The 23,016-nt window shown below is 37.4% G+C and overlaps 1 protein-coding gene across 2 annotated transcripts in view; it reads right to left on the bottom strand.

Moving 5' to 3' along the window:
* Positions 1–1,805: 1,805 nt before the first annotated feature.
* Positions 1,806–23,016, bottom strand: part of ITGB1 (integrin subunit beta 1) — a 45,651-nt gene continuing 24,440 nt past the window's right edge. The window contains exons 6-16 of one of the 2 annotated variants that reach the window (XM_075997706.1): positions 22,528–22,766; positions 19,632–19,787; positions 18,310–18,405; positions 17,909–17,998; positions 16,306–16,446; positions 15,923–16,122; positions 14,123–14,361; positions 13,673–13,895; positions 12,774–13,006; positions 10,497–10,663; positions 1,806–3,031 (exon numbers count right to left, since the gene is read on the bottom strand). In XM_075997706.1, the coding sequence (XP_075853821.1) occupies positions 2,966–3,031; positions 10,497–10,663; positions 12,774–13,006; positions 13,673–13,895; positions 14,123–14,361; positions 15,923–16,122; positions 16,306–16,446; positions 17,909–17,998; positions 18,310–18,405; positions 19,632–19,787; positions 22,528–22,766 (1,850 nt within the window). In that variant the 3' untranslated portion in view covers positions 1,806–2,965. Of the gene's footprint in view, positions 8,872–10,496; positions 10,664–12,773; positions 13,007–13,672; positions 13,896–14,122; positions 14,362–15,922; positions 16,123–16,305; positions 16,447–17,908; positions 17,999–18,309; positions 18,406–19,631; positions 19,788–22,527; positions 22,767–23,016 lie in introns of both variants that reach the window. The other variant, XM_075997705.1, reaches the window with a different exon arrangement.

The following is a 23,016-nucleotide window of genomic DNA, read 5'->3' as shown; positions in this document are numbered from 1 at the left end:
ACCAGAGGGAGACTCCGTCTCAAAAAAAAAAAAAAGATTTGTATTCCCAGGGAAGTGTGCATGCCCAAGTAAAAACGGAGAAGGCAGTAAGCTTTCAACACTGGCTGAAACTGAAGATCTGTGCATGGAGGAAGTGAAGGCCAAGGCAGAGTTGTAAAGTGATGGAATGTTGAAGTTATTCCACAATACACACACAGAGCCTTTGGCAAAGGCCGAGAGATGTGTTGCTTCAAGGCATTTAAGAAAATCTCTGTCCAACAATTACCTGACCACTAATTATGCCTCAGTCACACGGAAATAAGGTAAATAACTGTGGATGGTGGTAACAGGATAAAACAGGGAGATATGGAACAATATGAGAAAGAGGACGATTTTTCTCATGGATCCTACGAACTAGTACAAATATATAACTCTCACCTCAAAGATGCTTTAGCCTAAGCGAGGAAGCACATCTCAGTGGAGTAAGAGCATCAGTTCACAGTGGGAAGGATACTGTACCCATGAGAGGCTGAAAGGTTGAAATTTTTAACACAATCCTACCCTCCCAAACCTTTCTGACATTTGTTGTATGCTCAGGGAAGGAATATATATTTCTTTTAATAAGCTTTACGTAAGTATTTTTTAACACATATGTACTTTTAAACATAAACCAAAGTTAAATGAAAATAAAATTTTCCCTAATTTTTCTTATCAGAAAAGTAACAATCGCCTCTCTATATTGTAAATGAAATGACTTAATTTCCAGCTTCTAATAACAGTTCTAAGATGATGTTCACAAAAAGTTTATTCTGGGCTGGGCGCGGTGGTTCACGCCTGTAATCCTAGCACTCTGGGAGGCCGAGGCAGGTGGATTGCTCGAGGTCAGGAGTTCAAAACCAGCCTGAGCAAGAGTGAGACCCCCGTCTCTACTATAAATGGAAAGAAATTAATCGGCCAACTAAAAAAAATATATATATACATTTATATATGTGTATATATATATATGTATATGTATATATGTATATTAGCCGGGCATGGTGGTGCATGCCCGTAGTCCCAAATACTCGGGAGGCTGAGGCAGGAGGATCGCTTGAGCCCAGAAGTTTGAGGTTGCTGTGAGCTAAGCTGACACCACAGCACTGTAGCCCGGGCAACAAAATGTAAGACTCTGTCTCAAAAAAAAAAAGTTAATTCTGCTTAATGTGGAGATGAAACCTTTCTTCCAGCACAGATGAGTAAGGATCTATCGAACATTATTTAGCAAGCCCAAAGATAGTCTTAAAGTCTGTATTTTGTTGTACTACTCTCTTTCTGTCCCTAGCACATCTTTTTTTTCTCTTAATTATGTTTTAGCTTCTTTTTTTTTTTTTTTTTTTTTTTTTTTTTGAGACAGAGTCTCGCTTTGTTGTCCAGGCTAGAGTGAGTGCCATGGCGTCAGCCTAGCTCACAGCAACCTCAAACTCCTGGGCTCGAGCGATCCTTCTGCCTCAGCCTCCCGAGTAGCTGGGACTACAGGCATGCGCCACCATGCCCGGCTAATTTTTTATATATATATCAGTTGGCCAATTAATTTCTTTCTATTTATAGTAGAGACGGGGTCTCGCTCTTGCTCAGGCTGGTTTTGAACTCCTGACCTTGAGCAATCCGCCCGCCTCGGCCTCCCAAGAGCTAGGATTACAGGCGTGAGCCACCGCGCCCGGCCTATGTTTTAGCTTCTTAAGTAAAATACCCACCATCCAGAAATGTTTTCCCTCAACTTCTTTAACTTATAAAAATGTCATACACACAAACCGACAAAATATGTCAATTAACATACAGCCAAAGCATATGATTGAAGTATTTTAGGCATTTTTATTTAATAAATAACTTCAGTAAATAGCATTGTAAAAAGTGAACTGTTAAAATTAAAAGGCACTTAAAACAAGAATGTGACTAGTAGGAAACAAGATGGGCAACTCAAATAATGAAAAGTAAATATACAGTGGTTTGTTACGGCACTAACTGAAAATAAGACTTGCGCAAGTGATAGCTGTTACACGGGCCATAGTACAACTTCACACAGTCAGTAAAAAGGCAAATATACAGCAAAAACTTCAAAGAAAAAGTCCTGATAAAAATGTCTTACCCCAAAATTGCAAAGAAATACACTAAAGGATTAGGAGGGGTGATAAAAAAGCACCGGCATTAAACAAAACAAAAACAATAAAATAAATTCAACTTAAAAGGTCCCCATTTAGCGAACACTTTGTAAATTATGGCCTTTATGTAAATAGTGCCAAAATCAAGGACTCTTTAGCAGAAAATTCCCCAGCACTTTCATCTAAGGCTTGTATTTATAAAGAGAAGGCATAAAAGTTACCAAAGATTAAGTAACTCTTAAAATGGCACACAGGTTTTAAAGCTATTTGTTTTTCCTTCCTAACTCTGTAACTTTTTCCCATGGGCCTTTATAGAGCAACTGTTTTAAAACTATTTTACATCAGTAACTCTCAACATCCTTGCCTTTCATATATATCATCAGTCACGTCTAATAGGCAAACAGCAAAATAACAGATTTAAAACAATCCTAAACTAGCTAGCAAGACATTTACTTTGGATTCTGTATAACTGAAAACTTGACGTATCTGTAAAGCTAAAAATCAGTTTCAATACATGATTAATAGAAACCCTCCTTGTGTTCAGTACTTTAGCACTGTATCCAATAACAGCTTGATTTCAATAGTCCAGGAAGAAAAGGTCAAAAAGGCACAATGTGACCTTAGCTGATGAGGATAACCATCCTGTCTCAAGTCTTTTGTCAGTCCCTGGCATAGATTATAACATTATTTTCAAAATAATAAAATTTTTTTTTAATTATACATATTGTACATTTTCAAAACCTGCACATGAGTAAAACCATGGCAATACTGCCCTAAAGCTATTTTACTGTGACTATGGAAACTGCTACTTTTGCATTCAGTGCTGTGAAGTTTTGCACAGGTAGTACTTATTTTCCCTCATACTTCGGATTGACCACAGTTGTCACGGCACTCTTATAAATAGGATTTTCACCCTAAAAAAAAAAAAGTGAGAAAAATTATTAGTTACTCTACTATAGTAAAACCATATAGTATTATTCATAAAGCAAAATTGAAAGTTACAGTTATTTTAAGAAGTTATTTCTATTTCATCTGTCCAGGTATCACAATTGTTTTAAAGACATTAATAAAGGCTTCTATTAAAATGAAAAACAAAAGCTTTGTTCTCCAAGTCTAATGATGTCCCTGTTTTCTGGCACTGTTTTAAGTCCTTACTCCACCGGTGGGTTGATTTAAGAATGTCCTCCAGGGCAGGGAATGTGCTCGGATTGCCTTTGAACTCATCTGCAACGTGTCGGAAGTGTTACCTCTGCTGCCACCAACTGCCTCACCCCTTTCTGTGCACAGCAAGTGTTTGACAACCAAGACAGGAGTTGTTGGCTTTCACTGCAGTGAGGGAGGTGTGTTCTTCGGGCTCATCCACAAAAGTGACTGCATTAGACTTCTCAGGTAAAGGCTGTCACAGTGTCACTGAGGACACACTTGGTGACATTCACCAAGTCACACTGTCAAATTTGCTTAGAATGCTAACTAAAATAATTACCGTCCTTCATGAAATAATTGTCATTCTTCAATATCATATTGGTAAGATGTTTTATTGTAATACTATATTTTAGCAGAGTACTGACATGAAGCCTAGCAAGTGACTCCAAGCCATAAACACAAGAGATCTTTCAAGATCCAAAAATATACTGACAGTGATGTTTTCAGCAGAAAATAACATATAATCCCATACCACCATTGTCTTTAAAAATTCTCTTATGTTAGGCCAGGCGCGGTGGCTCACGCCTGTAATCCTAGCACTCTGGAAGGCCGAGGCGGGCGGATTGCTCAAGGTCAGGAGTTCAAAACCAGCCTGAGTGAGACCCCGTCTCTACCATAAAAATAGAAAGAAATTAATTGGCCAACTAAAAATATATAGCTGGGCATAGTGGCACATGCCTATAGTCCCAGCTACTCGGGAGGCTGAGGCAGAAGGATCCCTTGAGCCCAGGAGTTGGAGGTTGCTTTGAGCTAGGCTGATGCCATGGCGCTCTAGCCCAGGCAATAGAGTGAGACTCTGTCTCCAAAAAAAAAAAAAAAAGAATGTTTAGCTTTACATCTTACTATAGAGTTGCAGGTGATTTTTTAAAAGGTATTTATAAAAAGCATCTAAAAGTATTTGTTGTTTTTAAAATTTTACTCATACTTCACTTCAGATTGTATCTGGCTTTTTGGTGCCACAATTTCTGCCCTCAAGGACAGTAAGTACAGTTTCATGGATGACAGACATGAAAATAAGGAATTCTAATAATCTGGGAATAGTGTAAGAAAAGTGATAAACTTTATCTGGGAAGATAAGACATATTTTCACAGTGAAATTGACTATGGATAAATTATTGAAATGTAAATAGAAATCTGTGCAAAGTCAAGGTGTAGGGAAAAGAAGGGCACATTTATGTAAAAATATTCTGTAGTTCAGAAGTTCTTGTGTGTGTGTGGAGGTGGCATATGATTTGAGGCGTGGGGATGGGGAAGGAGACAAGGCAGTGCCAGTCATGAAAGGCCCTGTGTGCCACGCTTAGAAGTCAGAACTTCATCCTGTAGGTGGGAAACCATTGAGGGAAACTGTGGCATATAAAGGCTGGTCCTGCAAGACACCAACCAAATAAAGCACTGTGATTTCGTCTCAGCCCCTGGTCTCAATACCAATCAGAACATGGCAACACACCTTAGCCCTCATCCCCCACTGCTCAAAACACAACCTGACTGGTTGTTTCAGAAACGTTGAAGAACTCAGGATCCCTCAGAAACAAACATCATATGTTTTGGACAATGAAATCATCCAGAATATCAGATTCTGAGCTCGAAACCTAACTGGAGCTAATGCATGTACAGGCATTGCAGCAGACTTTCGAACTGGAGGTCAGGAAACTGGACCCTAGCAACTACCTCTTAAAAAGTCATAGAGGGGCCGGGCGCGGTGGCTCACGCCTGTAATCCTAGCTCTTGGGAGGCCGAGGCGGGCGGATTGCTCAAGGTCAGGAGTTCAAAAAACCAGCCTGAGCGAGAGCGAGACCCCGTCTCTACTATAAATAGAAAGAAATTAATTGGCCAACTGATATATATATAAAAAAAAAATTAGCCGGGCATGGTGGCGCATGCCTGTAGTCCCAGCTACTCGGGAGGCTGAGGCAGGAGGATCGCTCGAGCCCAGGAGATTGAGGTTGCTGTGAGCTAGGCTGACACCACGGCACTCACTCTAGCCTGGACAACAAAGCGAGACTCTGTCTCAAAAAAAAAAAAAAAAAAAAAAGTCATAGAGGGCTGGGCGCAGTGGCTCATGCCTGTAATCCTAGCACTCTGCGAGGCCGAGGTGGGTGGATCACTCAATGTCAGGAGTTCGAAACCAGCCTGAGCAAGATTGAGACCCCGTCTCTACTAAAAATAGAAAGAAATTAGTTGGCCAACTAAAAATATATAGAAAAAATTAGCCAAGCTTGGTGGTGCATGCCTCTAATCCCAGCTACTAGGGAGGTTGAGGCAGGAGGATTGCTTGGGCCCAGGAGTTTGAGATTGCTGTGAGCTAGGCTGACGCACAGCACTCTAGCCAGGGCAAGAGTGAGACTCTGTCTCAAAAAAAAAAAAAAAGCCATAGAGTACAAATAAATCAGACTTGTCCTTTCTATCCTCCTATCTGCATATAAGGCCAGTACTGCTCATTCTTTCAAATATGTTGGGAAAATAAATTGCTATTTAATTAAGTTTCTTTGTAATGCATAAGATAAATCTAATATATTCAATACTTAAGAACTGTAAAGGAAGGATAAAAAAATTTTAAAAAGCTTTATATTACTGATGATTCCAAAGTATAATTTATATGGAAGAACTTACCTTTGGAGAAAAGTTTGTCTTGTCATGTACCAAACATTTATATTTATTATGTCAAAGTCCATACAAACAAAAGTTTAACATGCAAGGTTAGAGGTAAAATTAATCTCACTATCTGCATTAGGCATCCTTTTAAATGAGGTAAGCTAAAATAAACCAGATTAGTTCCATCGATCAGAGTGCAACCCCAGCCCTACCCCAGCAAAAAACAAAGCTTATTTAAATAAAGAGAACAAGGTTATATTCTGAAACGAAGCTCTCTGTACTCGGTGAAATGTCATCTTTGTGCTCACTCTGGAGTGGCTGACAGTGGTAGCCACAGAAACATTTCTATTATATACTGATATATAAAATAACATAATTGTAGGAGATTTGGAATCCACATTTAAATTACATGACAGCAGATGGGGAAAAATAATTTTTTCAACCCACTTGAACAGTTATAAATCGATAGTGTGATATGTTTTTTTTACCATGCCTATATGTGCCAAAATAATTACAGTGCCTGTTATCCCAAATATGTAAATATGTTAATGATGTAATTGACTGGCAAACCTTAGTCCCATATCTGAAAAGTGCTTTACAATCCATAATTTAATTTACTGATACTCATTAATTTCTACTTTAATTTTTCTTGAATCTTGTAGAATAATCTATAGTCATTAATTTGCCTGGAATGCACTAATTCATACAGAAATTTTTACCAAACTTTTGCTTCTTGAATTTTGGCTCAAGTAGTAACATTTTAGCCAAAAATTAAATTAATAATAAAAATATTAAGTTTAAATTATAATTATTTGTAGATAATTTCCTTCAAGGTATAAACATATGGCAAAAGCAAAAATTTCACCTCTCAATAGGCCAAATTTTGTCACTTGTGAGAAATAAATAATTACATGAAGTTGTCAATATTTGACTATTTTTGACCTACAAATAAAAAAGAAAAAAAAATCCCAGCAATTTCATTGGCTAATCAGTTTTCTCTTAAAATAACTTTCTAAAGTATTAGGCAAACAAAGAGGAAAATGTGTCAAGACAGACTAATACAAATACGTACCAAGCTGTCCATGTATGAATTTGACTATAATTTTCTGTCATCAAATCAAACTTTAAAAAAAGTCTTAAAATCTACTTAGAAATAAAAATCTGACAAGTTAATGATTTCTAACATTCTCAGTACTTCCTATACCTCTTAAAAATATTAAACACTCTTGTATTTTAGGCTGTTATTCATTATCAGTTTATAAATGCACTTCCAACTGAGTAAATAAACGTAACTGCAGTGATGGACTCTATGGGAAGTGACTTCCCTGTTACAAACATTTGTCTACAGCAGCAGTACTATTCTGAGTTACGAGAAATTGTCAAAATGCTGTAATTCTCTATAAAGAGTGATCTAGCTCTTCCTAACCAGGTAATAGAGTCTCCTGAAGATATGTGATTGCTGCCAGTACAGTGCAGTGGATAAGAACGTGGACACTGGAGTCCAACTGCCTGGGGTTGAATCTCAGCCCTCCAACTAGTGAACGTGCTCAAATAGCCCTTATGTGCCTCAGTTTCCTCATATGTGAAATAAGAATAAAAATAGCCGCTATCATTTTCACTATGAAGATTAAATACAGATTAAGTGTTTAGAACCATGCCTGAGACATGAGTATTATATAAGTGTTAGCTATTATTGTAACTATTACCAACATCATTAACTGCACAGTAAGGGAGGAAGTGAGACAAGCTGAATCCTTCCAGAAGCTATTACGCTCAGTCAGCTGGGAAAGGAGAGAAGAGTTCTGGACCACCAGTCAGGAGAATTCAGTTCTTATCACAATTAACCTTTTTTATCCAAGAGTTTTAGGGGCTTATGGGATTATATTAAAACATGCTGGAAGCTTTTCATGAAAATTCAGATATTAATAGTTTGAAACTAAGGAACAATTCTGTCTACTATTGATATTAGAGAAAATGGTTAAGTTTGCCATCCAGGTGAAACATACATTCACCAATATAAGTTACCCAAGCTTGGAGAACAGGATAAGCAAGCCTTACAACAACCATTAAATTTCAATTAAGTTTTAATTTAAAAGTATAATAAAAGACTTTCTCTTTAAAGTCTTTGTTATATAAAAGAATTTCAATCTCAGATTTGAAAATTAGGGTCATTCACATACACACACATATACACACACACATATATACACATTAATATGGTCCTCTGGCTTTTAATGAAATTTCAAGTTATATTCAAGAAATAAAGAATCTCAAATCTTTCTAAAACAAGTAATAATGAGATTGCAGTTGTATGCTATATAAACATTATATATCAGACTGCAATTATTTTTCTATTTTGCAATTTGGATTTCATGTTCAATTTTCACTATTCAACCCTAAAATTTACACACAATTTGTTATTTAAGGATAATACTACCTGAGCCACAGGACTGTAGCAAGGGTTCTAACTGACAGACTGATTTCATATACTGTCATGTGTCTGCTAAAAACCACTATCCCATACAACAGATACCACTGATTCTCTGTTACAGATGAGAGAAACTAAATCTCTAGGAGGTGAATGTCTCAATACTGTTGTACTAACTGGAAAAGCTGGGATCTGACTCTAGGTCTGTCCAATTGCAAAGCACACAAAGCACATTCTCTTTTCACTACAACACAGCTGTTGTTTCCATACCACAAAATTTATTTTAAAGGCCTTCTAAACACTAAGTTAACACACAAAAAGAAAAGCCACAATATAGCCATATAAAGCCAGAGTTTCAAAAAACCAGCAATAGTGATAAAGGACACACAGTGCAGTAAAAAAATGATAAAAGTTCACATGCAAAGGCAGAAAGTGAAAGAAGATACGAACGGCAACTTAGAGACCAGCTTTACGTCCATAGTTTGGATTCTTGAAATTATTAATAGGACTCCTGTAAATCGGATTTTCTTGCTAAAGTAAAAGAAATAGTGTCTAATGATTTCATCAGAAAGAAAACTGACATTTATAGTGCTTCAACACTATAAAAGGAATTTTTACTATTTCTATACTTTTGAAATTCATAACTTTTTTAAAAACCCAAGCAAACTGTAGTAAAATGGAATTGACTAAGACTCATTTATAATTTTAAGATACTGAAGATAGTCACTGCCTTCTTCTATCAAAAGATGAATACACAGAGCTGACATTTAGCCACCTCACCCTCTGACTCCATATTTCAAAACACTAAATGCTGGTATAAACTTTCAGTCACTTAGGGCTTTCAAATTTTTTTTACAAAGCAAGGTTTATGGAGATGTAATTTCCATAGAGTAAAATATACCTTTGTTAAGTGCAGAGTTCCATTAGATTTCAAATGCATGAACACACCCACAATCAAGTTATCCCAAAAAGATCCTTTATGCCCCTTTGTGGTCAACCGTTTCCCCCATTCCAGCGCCTAGCAACCACTGATCTGATTTCTGCCTCTACAGTTTTGCCTTTTTCCAGAATCTCATAGAAATGGCATCACAGAGTATGTAGCCTTTTGAGTCTGGCTGCTTTCTATGTTGGTTCTTTTTTTCTTTTTTAAAAGAGAGAAGCTTTCCACTGAATAGTTTGCTACACAGATAACGTTATGTAGGATTCTGTTTTGTGTTAGACAAAAAGGCAGAAGAGCAGATTTAGGATCAAAACTATTAAAGAAGGCCGGGGGCGGTGGCTCACTCCTGTAATCCTAGCACTCTGGGAGGCCGAGGCGGGCGGATTGCTCGAGGTCAGGAGTTCAAAACCAGCCTGAGCAAGAGCGAGACCCTGTCTCTATTATAAATAGAAAGAAATTAATTGGCCAACTAATATATATAGAAAAAATTAGCCGGGCATGGTGGCACATGCCTGGAGTCCCAGCTACTCGGGAGGCTGAGGCAGCAGGATTGCTTGAGCCCAGGAGTTTGAGGTTGCTGTTAGCTAGGCTGACGCCACGGCACTCACTCTGGCCTGGGCAATAAAGCAAGACTCTGTCTCAAAAAAAAAAAAAACTATTAAAGAAATAAAAATGTTGGCTATAGTACTCAGAACATACACATATATTCTTTTTTTTTTTTGAGACAGAGTCTCACTTTGTTGTCCAGGCTAGAGTGAGTGGCGTGGCGTCAGCCTAGCTCACAGCAACCTCAAACTCCTGGGCTCGAGTGATCCTTCTGCCTCAGCCTCCCGAGTAGCTGGGACTACAGGCATGCGCCACCATGCCCGGCTAATTTTTTATATATATATCAGTTGGCCAATTAATTTCTTTCTATTTATAGTAGAGACGGGGTCTCGCTCTTGCTCAGGCTGGTTTTGAACTCCTGACCTTGAGCAATCCGCCCGCCTCGGCCTCCCAAGAGCTAGTATATTCTTATAATGTTTTATTTCAATGGGACATATTTACTATGCTTTCTGTTTTTCACTAAATGCAAACATTTTGAATAATACACTTTTAGGGGAATAAAACATTTAAAGAAGACTTTAATAATCAGTCTTACAGTTAATAAACAAGTCTTAGAAGTGTTATATTTATTTTATGAGCTACCTTACTTTTTGGATATTTAGTAACTTACCGTGTCCCATTTGGCATTCATTTTCTCCTTTTCAAATTTAGCAAATTCCCTTCTGTCATGAATTATCATTAAAAGCTTCCAAATCAGCAGTAATGCAAGGCCAATAAGAACAATTCCTGCAACCACACCAGCTACAATTGGGATGATGTCTGGACCAGTAGGACACTCTAGAAAAGAAGAAGGTAATGATAAGTACACAAGGGACTAGTATGTGCAAAGTCTAGCCATAACCATGAAGAATTTCTTTATTTATGAATCTTGCTTTTACTGGGCAACATCCTATAAAAAAAAGATAGGAATAAAATAATACACGAACAAAAAAACCCCACATAAATGAATGCACATTATTCCAAACAATCTGTAAAACAGCTACTAAAATAAGTGAATTTACAAGGTTATATTATACATGATCATTCAACAAAAATCTTATGTATTTTTCTATACATGATATATAAATAAATTTATTTCTACAGTTTGGAAGTAGAAATTTTTTTTATTTTTTTTTTGAGACAGAGTCTCGCTTTCTTGCCTAGGCTAGAGTGAGTGCCGTGGCGTCAGCCTAGCTCACAGCAACCTCAAACTCCTGGGCTCAAGTGATCCTCCTGCCTCAGCCTCCCGAGTAGCTGGGACTACAGGCACAAGCCACCATGCCCGGCTGATTTTTATATATATATATATTAGTTGGCCAATTAATTTCTTTCTATTTTTATGGTAGAGACGGGGTCTCGCTCAGGTTGGTTTTGAACTCCTGACCTTGAGCAATCCGCCCGCCTCGGCCTCCCAGAGTGCTAGGATTACAGGCGTGAGCCACCGCGCCCGGCCTGGAAGTAGAAATTTTAAAACATATTTATAATAGCATCAAAAATCATGAAAAACATGTGTAAATCTAACAAGACACGTACAAAATTTGCATGTTAAAAATTACTCAACACTGATAAAAAGAAATCTTTAAGACCTGAATGGAGGGATATTCTATGTCCATGAATTAGAAGACTTCATAACTGTTAAGATGTCAATTTCCCTCAATTTGATCTATAAACTTAATGCTATATCCCTGGCAGAACTTTTATAGAAATCAGCAAGCTAATGTTAACATTTACATGGAAGGCAGAGAACTAGGTAAGTATTTCAAAAACACTTTTGGTAAAGAACAAAGTTGGAAGACTCACGTTACCTGCTTTCAAGTCTACCTATAAAACTCCAAGACAGTGTGGTATAGCTAAAGGACTGACACACAGATTAATGGGGCACAATACAGAGTCAGAAATAGGTGTACACATGTAAGGTCATCTACTTCCAGCAAAAGTAGAAAAAGGACATTCTTTTCAACAAATGGTGCTGGAACTACTGGGCATTCATATGCAAACATTTGAACCTCTCACCATATATTAACTCAGAATGGGTTACAGACCTAAATGTAAAACTGAAAACTACAAAACTTCTAGAAGAAAACAGGAGAAAAAATCTTATAATCTTGGGTTAAGCAAAGAGTTCTTAGATATAACAGTAAAAGCAAGATCCATAAAAGAAAAAGTTGGTAAACTGTACTTCATCAAATTAAAACCTCTGGTGTTCAAGACGCTTGTTAGAAAACAATGAACAGGATGAACTGACTAGGGGATAATATTTGTAAAAGACGTACGTGATAATGCAAACCAGTATGGAGACTTTAAAAAATAGTTTGGCAGTTTCTTACAAAGTTAAACATATACTTACCAAATGCTCCAAAATTCCACTCTTAGTATTTACCAAAAAGAAATAATAATTTGTTTGTACAAAAACCTGTACACTAAAGTAGAAAATTCCAAAGAATCTACAAAAAAGCTACTAGTAAAGCCAAGATAAAAAATGTTTTATCTTCTGAGAAGTTGGACAAATTCAGTACTGTAAGATCCTTTAATAAATTATCTTTCCCACCCAGCATCCAAGTCTAAATGAAGTTCAAATTTAAGTATCATCTGTATTGATATAACTCTTACTGAGTACCTGTAAGTAAGTGTCAGGCATTATTCTAAGTGCCTTGTATGAATTACTGCATTTAACCTTCAAACTCTCCACTCAGAAAACTTAAAACCTGATCTCTCTTTTCTGTATTTTTTATACAATAAATTAAATGCTATATTAAGCTTCTGAGAGATGGAAAACTTCCCCACTTGAAGCTAAAATAATCCAGCTGGACAGTGTTCCAGGACATCAGGGAACTTGACGATAGCATGAAATTGTAAAAACAAGATACAAAGGAAATGAAAAGGATTTCTGAAATGATCAGAGTTCTACCTGGAGTCTCCACAACGTGAACAGTGATCTCTCCGTTCCCACTCACTGAGTATGTGAAATAGAACCAGCAGTCATCAACATCCTTCTCCTTACAATGGGACAGGGGGTCTACCTGGCCTGGCTGGGGCAATTTGTCCCGGTTTTCTACCTTGGTGATGTTGAAATATGAGCATTCCTGTGCACATGTGTCTTTCTTTTCTCCTTTATTGAAGGCTCTGCACTGAACACATTCTCTGTTGAAACACAAATTATTACATTTAAATTTTATTATTTATCATAAATATTTGCCTAAACATTATTTCATGTGCTAATAAACTCATGTGATCAAACTGAACCGAGAGCTATGAAGCAGGATTTAAATAAATGGAGAGGCATACTACATTTCTGGGTGGAAAAACTACGTAAAAAGATGCTAGTTTCCCAAATGAAATTATAGATTTATTACAGTTCAAATTAAAATCCCAGTAAAGAAATAAAAGGTAGTACAATAAATGAGCCCTATCCCATATTAAATATGTAACATAAAAGCATAATAATTTAAACAATGTGTTACTGGTACAATAAAATTCTTGAAGGGCAAAAACCCTCAATTTTGCTTAGTCAAGACATAGTAATTAAGCAATTGGTAATCTTAACAAAGGTTACCATGTAGATTCAATTACACAGCAAATTCAGATCAAAATAATAATATAACTCTCATATGTCACACTTCATTATCCTGGAATACCTACTAGCTAGTGAAAGACAATATTTAAGAATTAAAGAGTAAGCTTCCAAGTGGTAGGTATTTTATTTATAGTATAACCTAATATTGGCACCATTCTGGTTCTAGTGCTAATGCACACTTAGATCAGCAGAGAGTAAATATCAACTATTTCAGGCACTTAGGAAATACTTACTTGTGCTCAGCACAGACACCGAGGCAAGTCTGACACATCTCACAAGTCTGCCCTTGAAACTTGGGGTCTGTACACTTGCAGACGCCACACTCACAGATGCCCCGGCCGTTGCAGATCTGGCCGTTTGAGGCCTCACAAGTAGAAGTGTCCAAAGAACAGTCGCAAGCACTGCCAGTGTAGTTAGGGTTGCATTCACACACGCGACACTTGCAAACACCATTTCCTGCAATTAAATATATCATTTCTCAAAACAATGATAGAAAATACAAAATCAGAGTACTGATTTAAAAGTAAAAACAAGCAACAACATGGGAGAAAGTGTCCCTAGGGGATGGACTGACTCTTAACACTGCCAACTTTTCTACTTACTCACCAAGTAAACTCTTAAATTGTTTATCATATTACATGGGGCCACATGTTACAACCAACCACGTCAGACCCTTTCCTTACCTCCACAAATTAAGCCATTGGATCTATCACAGTTGAAATTATCACATTCGCAGAATTTGCCAGAGTAAATTTCATTGGTATTGTCCCTCTTCCTACAAACACACTGTCCACAGACGCACTCCCCGTTGTTACTGCAGATTTCTGAACTGTTTTCTTTCCTGCAGTAAGCATCCATGTCTTCACTGTTAACCTCATCTGTGCTACATTCACAGTGTCTACCAACACGTCCCTCGTTGCACCTAAAGAAAGATGCCAGAAGTGCAATGACATAAAATAAAAATAATGCAAAATAACAAGTCATGCTGCCAAAAAGACTGGGAAAGGAAACAAAGCTATGATCTCTTCAAACTACAAATATATTATATGGGAGTGTTCATGCCACACATGACACAGATGTGTATGTTGATGTCATGTCATACATGTGTATAAAGGGTTATGTGTGCATGCACAAACATGCACATATGTACACACACATGGGCACACCCCTGCCCCAGCCGTTCAAGTTCATATGAAATATATGCAAGGGCCTAGGAAAGAAATTTCTTCAGGAAAGTAACAAATTTGATCAAGATGAAAATATAATCTAGCAATTAATAGGTGAATAAAACATCTGCAAAAAGAGAATAAACTTCTTTTTAAAGAGTATGTTATATATTCAAGTGGCATGTTATTACATTTGCTATTATAGGTGAACCACCTCTAAGTTTAAAGCAATGGTACCATTGTTAACCTAAAAAAGTACAATAAACACACCAAAAAAAGTATAAGTTAGACAAAAAGATATTGTGCATATACTGTGAAAATATAATTAACATATTATTTTAAAATAAATTTAGCCTACAGGTCCATACTTTTCAGATTCCCTATGTATTTTTACAACACTTAATGTTCATGGACATTGGACACACTGATTCTGAATCTTGTAAAAATATAAAGGGAAGAAAGGCAAAGCGTTTTCAAGATGATTTATTGGTAAATGACATTTTACTAAAAACGGATCTGTATGACTCAAAGGGATACGTATAACAGGGAAAATAAAAACTATTAACATTCAAATTGTTTTTCTGAACGATTAATAATCAATGGTGAACTATAACCATGGATTTTCCCCTTCTAAGCCTAGTCATTTGGGGAAGACATTTAGATCAAAATACTCCCTTCCTCTTCCTACTCCTTTAAGGAGAAAGCTATATTCAGAGTATACTCAGTTTTAATTTTTAATTAAAAAAGTAACCACAGTGTGAAAATAAAATTTAAAACAATTGAAGTTTTGTTATTAGATTCTACATTCTGAAAATGTCATCTTCTCTTTTTAATTTTACAATACATATCTTTAAAAAAACTATTCCAGCAATGCAGAAGTACACGTAATGCAAAGTGAACATCCTTTATTGCATCATAATTCCATTTCCCAGATGAAATCACCATAATCGGTTTGACATTTTCTCTGAAACATTTTCTTACAAACATATTTTATGTAAACTTGTTTGCTCTAGAAATTCGGACTGCTATCATATGAGAGAAATGCTACCTTAACGGTTTGTGGAATACACTTCTTGCATGGCTATAAAAGCTTTCACTTTGGAGTACAAGTATTCACCTTGAGGAAAAAAAGGAAAGAACTTCCTATAAATGTTACACACAAGATCATCAATTCATCTTGGGGTAAGCAACGGAGGCTGGAACAAATAATTTATTTGCTCCAAACAGATTTTCTCTGGATGTCTCAAAACATAGCCTGGCCTATGACTTTCTAAACCAAGGTGGCTATTTCCGTCACTGTCTCAACCTCCTACTTACCTGCACGCTCCGCACTCAAAAGTCCCATTTCCCTCATGACACTTTGGACTTGCAGGGATGCCTTCGCTTTGGCAATCACACTCACAGATGAACTGAAGAATAACCTCTACTTCTTCGGTGAAGCCCAGAGGCTTAATTTTAATGACTTCATAATCCTTATTTGGACATTTATTTGCAGTTATGCTAATTTCAAATTGAACCTTGAAGGAAAAAAAAAAAAACAAGATTCAGTTAATAAATAACAAAGCAATTTCATTCTACTAAAAAATATTTCAAAAAGTTACTCATTTCTCTTAATGTTTCTCAAATTATAAATTAAATTTTCTTACAAATAAGCAATTTTTTTCTTTTCTACCAAAAAAAAATGCTTTTCAACAACATACCTCATCTCCGATGGAAATATTGGAACATTTTCTTCCATTTTCCCCTGTTCCATTCACCCCGTTCTTGCAGAAGGATTTGTAACTTATCGTTACTTCTTCTGACAATTTGCCGTTTTCCAAAATGACCTCTGAGGAAAGGGACTAAAAGAAAGCCTAATTATACACCAGAAAGTCAAACAAAATGCTACTTGAAATGCATAAGACCAAGGGGCAAAATAAACTATTAAAAAAAAAATCATTTCAATATAATATTTTGAAGCCAAATCTAATTGAGTGACTAGAAAACATAGAACCCAGAATAACAGGCTCTAATTAATAAAGATCCCATCACCAAAATAAAGTGCACAACTGAAAAGAGTATTTGTTTTAATTATTGAGTTAAAATATTAATGAACACACAATTCAAAGGCCTGTTATTAATTATGAGGAATCCTAAGAATGCAGAAGAAATGTTTTCTTACTCCACTGGCTGAATGGCTCTCCCTTGGCCTGACCTCTTCCAGCTAACTGCAGACTAAGGTAAACAAACTACTATGCAGTCTGGGAACAAACGTGCTCAGGAGCCACTATAGCCTGGCCAAGAAATAAAACCAAAACCCCCCAAAGGAGGAAGGACTTAAGCCAGTGCTTATTTAAAGTATCAGACCTCTCAGGACAAATGGAGAAGGTTGCAGGGGCAAACTAGCTCTTGTTCACACCCGCACAAGGACAGGAGTGAGGAAAATAACCTGTTAAGACTGAGAGCTATGGGGAAGACATGGAACAACTGGATTCTTGTAAACTGTTGTAAAAAACCCCTCTCTCTGAGTCAGGTCTTTCCTAACCATTTTGGGACCTGCATGGCATGAGGGAAAAATATCTAAAATTCAACCTGCCAAGAGGCTAGGGCATGGGGACTGAAAGTGGTAGATGTGGCACACAAGGGACACCATAATATTACAAACGCCTCTGGCTGGGCGTGGTGGCTCACGCTTGTAATCCTAGCACTCTGGGAGGCCGAGGCGGGCGGATAGCTTGAAGTCAGGAGTTTGAGATCAGCCTGAGCAAGAGCGAGATCCTGTCTCTACTAAAAATAGAAAGACATTAATTGGTCAACTAAAAATATATAGAAAAAATTAGCTGGGTATGGTGGCATGTGCCTGTAGTCCCAGCTACTTGGGAGGCTGAGGCAGGAGGATCACTTGGGCCCAGGAGTTTGAGGTTGCTGTGAGCTAGGCTGATGTCATGGTGCTCTAGCTTGGGTAACAGAGTGAGACTGTGTCTCAAAAAAAAAAAAGCCTCAGATGATTTAAAATAATTGGTTAGAATTATTAACCAATGCTAAATGGGTGCCATTAAAGGTACTCTGAATTAAGCTCTAAAACGAAAAGTCAATTCCTCTTTAATTTCTATTCAACTTCCTTCCATATGGGGAAAAAAATCCTATAAATCTTAACTGTGCTTTTGTAAGACTACATGTATAACTTTTTCTCCTGATATAGACTTTAAGTTTTATTGTCCTCTGGGCTAGCTAAATTGTATATGAAGGAAGTTGAGCTTTCTTTGAGCAAAGTATTCTCAACAGGGTATTGTCCAAAACTAATCTTATTTAAGATGTACTCACGTTGTATGCATCAATGATCAACTGAATTACATTGCTAGAATTTGCAGATAATGTTCCTACTGCTGACTTAGGGATCAAGTTTTTCAGTTCCTGCAATTAAAAAATAAAATATATAAAATACAAATACCATTCATTCAACTAATTAGCATCTACTGAGCAACTAACATTTGTCTTTAAATGCCAGTTCCTTAGACATTTCATAAATAACTTTAGGAGCTAAACCTGAAAAAAAACAACTAGTTTTATAATATGTGATTGAAAATTAATATAAACCAATTCAGTAAAATTCAGTTTGTCTACCTAGTGGTACTTTCCCACATTTCAATTCACATATGATTTGCCTCTAATGATTAAACAAAAAATGTCTAGAACTTTGTTGTTCTTATTGCAAACATACTTACCTTGTAAACAGGCTGAAATTCTTCAGTGACTGCAAAAATTGTCTGAATGTTATTTTCACTGAGTTTCTGGACAAGGTGAGCAATAGAAGGATAATCCTAAGAAATTAAGTAATATAATTTAGTATGTAGATACATCCTTCCAATCTATTCCAGACTTTTCAATACATAATGACTTGCATACATAACTGTATTACTTATACAAGACTGCTTTCAAATAAGAGTATCAAATGCAAATAATGGCTGAAGTGGGTAGTGTGTATATGTCAGTTTCTAATCCTCTCCTCTCTACTTTCATGTATGTATAACAATTTCAGTATTAAAAAGCTTTTAAACAGTACGATTAGTTATGTATATTAAATTTAAGAACAAAGAAATTACAGAATAGCTAGTAGTTAAAATTTCTATTATGTATCGAAGAAATAATTACTGGAAGAGACAAATAAAAAAAAAAGAGAATAGATTTATTTAAAAACAAAAAAACTTCTATTATGTATCACTTAAGAAAAAGACCAAGATTCACCAATGTTTGAATTTCTTCTAGAACTTGAATAATTCACCAATCTTTATTTTCAATAAAGGCAGAGTGCCTGCTTTTTTTTTTTTTTTTTTTTTGAGGCAGAGTCTCACTCTGTTGTGCAGGCCAGACTTCTGTGGTGTCAGCCTAGCTCACAGCAACCTCAAACTCCTGGACTCAAGCAATCCTCCTGCCTCAGCCTCCTGAGTAACTGGGACTACAGGCATGTGCCACCATGCCTGGCTAATTTTTTCTATATATTTTTAGTTGGCCAATTAATTTGTTTCTATTTTTAGTAGAGATGGGGGTCTTGTCTTGCTCTTGCTCAGGCTGGTCTCGAACTCCTGACCTTGAGCGATCCGCCCGCCTCGGCCTCCCAGAGTGCTGGGATTACAGGCATGAGCCACTGCGCCCGGCCTAAGAGTGCCTGCTTTTAAAAATCTTGTAAGATAAAGAGTGTAAGACCAGATAAATTATTTGTTTAGAAATAATGGTAACTTTGGTACCAAATCATGTGTGCAAGTGACAGGAGACAGAGCTACGGGCTGAGGCAAAGAGTTAAAGTGGTGTCTGAGCATCCCTTTCCCACCTCAGGGAGGCCTTTGTCTAAGCAGAAAGAAGCACACACTAAGCTGCAACCTCACAAGCAGCAATAATAGTTTTCCTGTACACTGGGTTAGGGCCCATACTACCAAAATAACAAAACCCCAAACTCTGAAAAACCCACAAGCCAGCCACCTGCAATACTCCTAGTATCAAACACTAAAATTCAACATAAGCACATTCATATAAGGAGCCAAGCACTTACATAATAATGGCTCATCGTGTACACATCGTTTTCCAGGTGGCATTGCCCGTCATTTGGTAAAACAATGCCACCAAGTTTCCCGTCTCCAGCAAAGTGAAACCCAGCATCCGTGGAAAACACCAGCAGCCGTGTTACATTCCTCCAGCCAATCAGTGACTTGAAAAGAAAAGGATTTCAATTTTAAAGCCCTACTCACAGTAATGCAACATAACTCTTTTAATTTTCACATAGGCTACCACTGTATTAGGAATCTAATTCTTTATCTTCTCTTTATGCACTGCTAATAATCTTCATGACAAATATACAGAGCCCACCTAAGTGAGGCTCCTCCAGGTCACTGTACAATGGTATCCTGCCTGCTTGTCCACAGTGTTCAGCTCTTTTTAAAAACTGTTTTTTGGTCTTGCTCATCATCCTACTTCCAGCAGCGAGCACACTGCTTGGCACGTAGCAGTGCTCCACGACTATCTGCTCAGCCTCTCCTTATGTTACCCTCCTGCACTGTCATGTCCCCTCCAGCCTTCCATCCACCCTTACTCTGTTTTTACACCACATACCTCCCTTATCAGCCCTCTGTATCAGGTTGCATTCTTTTTTTTTTTTTTTTTTTGAGACAGAGTCTCGCTTTGTTGTCCAGGCTAGAGTGAGTGCCATGGCGTCAGCCTAGCTCACAGCAACCTCAAACTCCTGGGCTCAAGCGATCCTTCTGCCTCAGCCTCCCGAGTAGCTGGGACTACAGGCATGCGCCACCATGCCCGGCTAATTTTTTTATATATATATATCAGTTGGCCAATTAATTTCTTTCTGTTTATAGTAGAGACGGGGTCTTGCTCTTGCTCAGGCTGGTTTCGAACTCCTGACCTGGAGCAATCCGCCCGCCTCGGCCTCCCAGAGAGCTAGGATTACAGGCATGAGCCACCGCGCCCGGCCAGGTTGCATTCTTTTATTATAGAAAAAAATTGGCCGGGCGCGGTGGCTCACGCCCGTAATCCTAGCTCTTGGGAGGCCGAGGCGGGCGGATTGCTCAAGGTCAGGAGTTCAAAACCAGCCTGAGCAAGAGCAAGACCCCATCTCTACTATAAAAAAATAGAAAGAAATTAATTGGCCAACTGATATATATATATAAAAAAAAAAAATTAGCCGGGCATGGTGGCGCATGCCTGTAGTCCCAGCTACCCAGGAGGCTGAGGCAGAAGGATCACTCAAGCCCAGGAGTTTGAGGTTGCTGTGAGCTAGGGTGACGCCACGGCACTCACTCTAGCCTGGACAACAAAGCGAGACTCTGTCTCAAAAAAAAAAAAAAAAAAAATCTTACCAAGGACTTGGCCTGCTTAGTTCCACCCATCCTAACTTAATAATCGATACTGTTGATTTTTCACTTATTTTATTCTCTCCCTTTTCCAACAAAGAATTTAAAGTGACAGTAAAATTCTCTCTATATATAATTTTATAATTCTATTTGTCTAAATTTATTTAATATATCTGTTTACATCCTCATAAAGCAGGAATTAAGTTTATTAAATCTTTCAAGAGTGGAATGTCTGTCACTTTTGCATCTACAGAAATGTACCTGCATGGAAAACACAGGAAGGTAACTGTGACCAAGGGTGTTACAGCTCGTTGGATCCCATAGGTTAAGGCCTAGTTAGAGGCAGCCTGGAGAATGCTCTCCCCACAGTGCTAACAAGATCACAAACAGATGGCTAGGAAGAAAGGAAGTTTCAGGCTAGGGATTAGCTGGAATACTACTTTCGTCAGCTATAAAAGCAGAAACTAACCTTAAATTGTAACCTCTCTGGTGAGAAATCAAAAGTAACAATGATATAACAGTATTTGCTGACTGTTTACTGGTACTTTATATGGATTACTGCATTTAAACTTTACAAGAGCCCTGTGAAGTACATACTATTATTATCCCTTCTTAAAGAGAAGGCTAGAGAGGCTAAGCAAATTGCCCAGATCAGTGGTGATAGGAAAATTCTTAACTACTACACCATATTGCTTCTCTTATTATTTTGGGTATCAGCACCTTAGCAACAGTTGGGTGAAAAATAACCATTGAGAGGCATCTGGAATCAAGGAAGGTCTTCTACAGAATAGGAGTACTATGTGGGACAAAATGAGACAAAGCAAGTACTCAGGACAAACTTTATCTCACAAAGTTTCAGCTTCAGCTATACTTATTAAAATGAGTACCAGTACTCAGCTGGTACATGGGTCATAAAATGCCGATCACTGGTCCAATAGAGATGAGCTTGCTACTGCTGAAAATCTTGCAATTAAAACTACAAGTATTACACTACTTCTCTTTTTTTCTTTTTTCCCCAAGGGATTGGCCTTTGATACTTCTCAAAATACATGTTCTCATATAGCTTACAAACCAGGGCTTAAAAAGTTCTTTCTTTTTGAATTAAGACACAGGAATAAGATGTGTCTTTCAAAGATGACAAGCAAAAGAAAACTGACCAAAGGTAAATGATATGAGACACTATTCCTTAGAACATATTCAAGGTTCCTGGTGAGGACTCACATAACATCAATTCCATCTCTGGTACAAAGTCAGAAAGTTAGGACACCTGGGCCTCTCCTGAAAACCCAGACCACCAGCTAAAGTATACCCAAGGTGCCCACTATTTAAAATGGTTAGCATTCTGGCTTTTAAAAGGCTGTATGAATAACTGCCTGATTTAAATAAGGGCAGCATGATTAAATATGCTTTTATAAAGCACTTATAGTTGGAAGGAATTTAAGGGGTTAATATCTGTACTCCTCTGAGATATTCAAATGATATGGAAATTAAGGTCTTTTATTTTTTTCTAATTGATAGTACAATCACACTTAAAATTGACTCAAATAATACAAATGACATCCCTTTGTAGGAAATGAATGCACTTACTCCACAAACTGCAACTTGCATAATTGCATCAAAACCACCTTCTGGGGAATCCAAATTTCCAGATATGCGCTGTTTACCAACAAGTTCGTTAAATACTTCTCCTTTATCAGTAAGACTAAGCACATTTTTGTAGCTAAATGGGCTGGTGCAATTCTGCTCACTTGTGCAAGGGTTCCTGAGCTTAGCTGGTGTTGTGCTAATGTAAGGCATCACAGTTTTTTCCACGAATGAGCCAAATCCTATGAAGAAAGAAAAGCACATGAATAGATGGATGCATAGATGGAAAGATGGATGATTAGACAGACAGCTGACAGACAAACAGACTTGCATTTAGAAAAAAAATCAGGTTTGTTAGCATACATAAGTTACTAAGGACTGAATGTCTGTGTCTTCCCACAAATTCATATATTGAAAACCTGTCCTCCAACGTGATGGTGCTAGGTGGTGAGGCCTTTGCCCAAGATCGGCGTAATTAGATCATGAGGGTGG

This window comes from Microcebus murinus, chromosome 25 (assembly GCF_040939455.1).
Source record: "Microcebus murinus isolate Inina chromosome 25, M.murinus_Inina_mat1.0, whole genome shotgun sequence".
Lineage (NCBI taxonomy): Eukaryota > Metazoa > Chordata > Mammalia > Primates > Cheirogaleidae > Microcebus > Microcebus murinus.
The sequence above is the reverse complement of the archived record's forward strand: the minus strand, read 5'-3'. Positions and strand labels throughout refer to the sequence as shown.